Raw genomic sequence first — 4,810 nt, 5'->3', positions numbered from 1 at the left:
AAACTTGTGTGGACCTTTGAGGCTGTATAGACATGCATAGCACTTAGATATTCACAAGGTAATGAGGAGGTGAGAAGAAGACATTCGGCTCTTGTTTGTCTGCTGCAGGGTTGAAACCAAGTGAGTAGGGACTTCGAACTCGGAAACATTTATTTGATTTGATTTATTTTATTGAGGACACACTGGAGGTTGCCTGCCTCATAAAGAGAAAACTAAAGTTTACAATGATGCCACTTGCCCAAATCTACCCCAGTAGCTAATAAAAATGACCCTAAAATTATTTTATTCCATTTGATTTAAGGCTTTGGGTCTTCATTGCGATATCTACAGAGTGGCCGAAAAGTGGTTTTCTTTCAATGTCGGGAAAGTAATGGGTTAGAATATAATCGTGGATAAAAATTTAATGACAATATGCTAAAATGTCAATAAGGAATTGCTACTGTGCTACGCAAAACCAAAATCAGTGGCTGTCATTCCCTCAACGCTCTTTGACGCCTCATTCATTTACCTCATTCGCATCACTAGATTATCGAATTAGAAGCCAAGTAAAACATAAAAGGGATCTGTCTTTTCATATAAACGTCTGCCATTCTGATTATTTAGCCCCTTTCCCTCAAGAAATATCTCCTCAGACCAAAAGCACATCACGCCAGCCCTGCAATCCATTTGTAAGTTTTCTAATCGACTGCATGTAACCCTCAGTCATCGACTGTAGGAACTGGAAGTTGTCGATTCTGCAGCAGGACTGCGCAGAATTACTATTTCAAGGAAGGCTGTGTCCACAGCAAGGAAGGCAGTGCCAGGCGAAATCAATGCCTGGGGACCATCATTGTGTGGTTTATCCATCATGCTGGCAACTGGGCGAACGTCAGTGTCCTTCGAGTAAGAAGTCTATTTGAGTTACCGAGTTGATCTTATTGCATGCCACTGACAGAATGCGTATTCAGACCAACATGAAATTCCACCAGCAATCAACACAACGGTAACTGCTGCCATATTAGATGCGCCAAATTAACGTAAAATGGGGGCGGATTGAAGGCTTTTATTTTAGCATTTGTTAATGCGAACCTCATCTTCAGTTTATCAATGACTCTACCTCTATTTCTATCTTCTCCTATCGTCCACCTTCGACTATAGGCAAATGACCTATTAGCACATCATGTTTTGAGCTTAAAATTGCGCATTTTCTATTATCATACCTTAATTACACTGCTGTAAATATTCATTCTCACTTCTTTACACCTCATCGCCCATAAATCCTTTCGGCTCCAGGCACTAATCACACCATCCAGGTAGAGAACACTCTTATCATAATAATTAGCACACAGGTGAGATGGCAATGCCGACAATGGCATATAGAATTTGGTTAGTACAAGACCTATTCACGTGACACACCAAACCATTGTCAGTCTTCTATCTCGCTGATAATGCTTACAATTGCAATAACGATACCACAGATTCAACAATCTGCAGTTCTTAAATCGACAACAACTGCCTTCGCTAATTTTGCGACCACTCTTTCCTCTCATTGCCTCCCCGCACATGTTGCTGAGTATCCGTTGTGAATCGGCCTTACCTGCTGAGGCTGTCGAGGTGTTCATAGCCGCGCAGAAAGTAAAGCGCACCTCTGAGATGCAGAGCATGTGCCTACGATATGTGGTGGGTGTAAAACTACTTTATTATTTAGTTAAGGCATGGGTCTGATCAACTATATATATCATGTGGAAGAGTTACCAGGAAAGCAAATGCGAAAATGCGTGCCCTAGTAGAAATACGGATATAAGAGTTGCCTTGGACCAGAATAAGACGCCTTGATTGCCTGCTCCAACATTGCAGTGGCGCTGGTCGAGAGATTAAATTAAATAATGTCTGCCTGTTCCAGAATAACTTCACCAAACCTTGGGTGTGGTTGACGTAGGTTCCTTTCAGACGGTGATAGCATAACGCGATTCAGCCTTGTAGCAATCATTCCATGCAAGCATTATTGAGTGGAGTTTGCAATAACTTAAGCGATTTTCGCATTTTAGAGTTTTGAATCTTCCTTGTGGCCGTAACCAGCCAAAACATTGGCTTTTCACCCAGACTTTTGCTAGAATATGTGGCAGTATTTTCAATTGTGTCTATTAGTGCTAACAGGAATTTGGGGCAAATTTAAAATGTTGATATACTGTTTAAGGAGTAGATTTGATATTTGAACGAGGAAGAACTTTGACTTCAAAAGCAGCAGCAGGAGCGTACAGGAGGGCTGGTTGTGAGCCACACCCAAAGCGGCAAATCGATCAGAGGTGGTCGGCCGGTCGGTCAGTCAGTCGATGCAAACCAATCGTAGGCATGAACGGAGATCTGGTACTTGGCGTTCTTTCCCCAGTAAACATATTCGGTCATCCTCATCTCTATGTAAGCCAACACTAATGTATGCATTTTCACTTTTTAGGTAGTCTTTTGAGTTGGCAGTCCAGTACTTCTCGCTCTAACCAGCCCAACTTTCCTCCATTCGTGCTGACGGTGATGGAGTCTGGGATCAGCAGCTGCAACGCGAGCGACGTGATCCAAGAAGCACAAGTAAAGCTTCAAGAGCAATGCCAAAAAAGCAATTTTTGCCGCACTCGTGGTGACCGATATTTCTGCATCCAAGGTGAAGGTTTCAATGCCTGTCCAATGCTGAGATGAAGAGAAGCCACGGTGTACGCCTTTAAGGATAAGATATTCTGGAGAGCCTTTAATTTGTGTTTGCTGCTTTTGAATGCATTAAACCTTCCATGAATGTCTGGAGGTTAATCGCTCATTTGTGATTTATAGAAATAAGTTCTGGGTGTAGGTAGTCTTTGCTAGTTCAGTTGATAATCAATAATCACAGTAACTTCATCAGGGCAACCGCGCAATCACTTAACGAGAATGCAAGTTTTGGCGATTATCATAGAGGTTTTTAATTAACCGCAAATGTCATGGGAAACATCTTTTGTAATGTACTCTTGAGGTTCCTGAGCACGCCTCAGCAATCACGATGCCTACTTCACAGCCGTTGGGCTCGAATGCAAGATAACCACCAGATCTCCATCCACACATGCGACAGACCTGTGTTGAGTCAGTAATCACGAAGCATATTTAGAGGCCAACGCTCGTAAACACTCATGCTGCTGCCACTGCTCAGTCTGTGAGTGTCTGTGTGCGTATCTTGGCAGGAATGTAGCTTCTCCTGCTTCCCAGTTATGTGGAATTTTTTTAAAAGGTGGAATTAATTTCTTAAAAACGAGTGACTGATTTGTGTTCAGTGCTTATTCCTAAAATATTATGCAGCAAATCATGGAAAAGATAACGCTTTCGGGTGGTGGATTACTTGCGTCGAAATAGCTGGAACTCATTTTCACATTTACACTATCCTAATCTCATTTACGGCATGATCTAAACCCTGTCAAGAAAACGACCTTATTTAACAAATAATTCCTTCTAACATCCTAATGCAATTAATTTTTGCAAATCACTTTTTTCGGTAAGTAAAGTTTGAAAATAGTATATTCTGGGCAAATAAATTTCGGCTATTGGCCTTCTTTGTGGAGCAAAACCATGGTCATGTTGTTGAAGCAGCCTATTTTTCCGACTTTGATAGTTATTGTCACATCGTGACATCATAGTTAAATAATAATCGAGGCAAGAGGAAGGATTCTTTTCAAAAAATGCACCAAAATATTAATGATCATTACAAAATGATTGGACTTGAAAGTAGCCAAATAAATTGTGATTACCGAAGACTAGCTCCAATTAAATTGCATCCGGTCGGCAGTTGTATAGAAATAAAGAATGTTACATTAACGAGGGTAAGTAATTGCTTAAAAAATCACCTGATCACGTGGTAGAACTTGATTTAGACCCGCACCAAGTGATTGTCTCATCAAGCGCTATCCAAATGCTCAGTGTTCAATTTGGGTCTAATGTTGTCATGAACACCGCGGGCTTGTCTATCGTCTCTGATCAGTCGATGGAGACTTCGTTTATTCATTGTTGATTTCACAATCCTGATATTCAGTGGGTGAATTCTAAAGAAGACGATACAGCAATATTTATCTCCCCTCCAGCATATTTCTCTACCTCGGGTCACAGTTGGCATAACCGCGGGGATGGCCATTGGGAATTTGCTGGAATTCGAGGAGTTTAAGACAGTAGACAGTAATTAGGAGGACAAGGGTTTCTATAACAATGATGATGTAGACCTGCGGATCAGAAAATAAGGCCACTCGTCAGCCTGAGCACACTGATTTGAATGGGATTTTGTGAGATTTAAAGTGGATATGGAGTTCTATAAGTTCAACTTGCCTGTGAACGAGGAGACGGTGCACATCCATCATTACCAGTAGAAGAATGAACAGCTGCATAGAGGTGAGAAAAGAAGCAGCATTACTTAAATAAAGAGAGGACACTCAGCAGGGCAAAATTTGACACAGATGGACCAATGTCCCCTGTGGATAGCAATACAAAACTCGGTGTATTTTATTAAAAAATAGAGCGAGTGAGAAACAGGTGGAATGTACTTAAGTAACATGAAAATTTCCTGCCGAAATAGGAAATTCGTGCAATTAAAGGTAGATGCAAAATGAAAAAATCAACTTAATAGTGCATAAAATTCTTGCATCGGCTATCTTAGATGCCTTTATGGTTTCCTCTTCTTTCAAAAAAACAATCACTCGGAACCTCTTTGAAGCATCTATTCTGACAATCTAAATGTTGTTTAAGTGTAAAATGCAACCCATGAATAAATAATGACATCATACAACCAATGCTGGAGAGAAATCCTGTGAAGCTCCTAAACGAAAAT

At 40.9% G+C, this 4,810-nt stretch overlaps 1 protein-coding gene across 1 annotated transcript in view; it reads right to left on the bottom strand. All coding sequences in view use genetic code 11, as the record gives it.

The window, feature by feature from the left end:
- Positions 1-3,889: 3,889 nt before the first annotated feature.
- Positions 3,890-4,810, bottom strand: part of EGR_10830 (hypothetical protein) — a gene marked incomplete at both ends in the record, with an annotated part of 1,923 nt that continues 1,002 nt past the window's right edge. The window contains 2 exons of the mRNA XM_024500079.1: positions 3,890-4,034; positions 4,087-4,208. Of these exons, the coding sequence (XP_024345503.1) occupies positions 3,890-4,034; positions 4,087-4,208 (267 nt within the window). The remainder of the gene's footprint in view (positions 4,035-4,086; positions 4,209-4,810) is intronic.

Source organism: Echinococcus granulosus, assembly GCF_000524195.1.
Source record: "Echinococcus granulosus chromosome Unknown EG_S00279, whole genome shotgun sequence".
Classification (NCBI taxonomy): Eukaryota; Metazoa; Platyhelminthes; class Cestoda; order Cyclophyllidea; family Taeniidae; genus Echinococcus; species Echinococcus granulosus.
The sequence above is the reverse complement of the archived record's forward strand: the minus strand, read 5'-3'. Positions and strand labels throughout refer to the sequence as shown.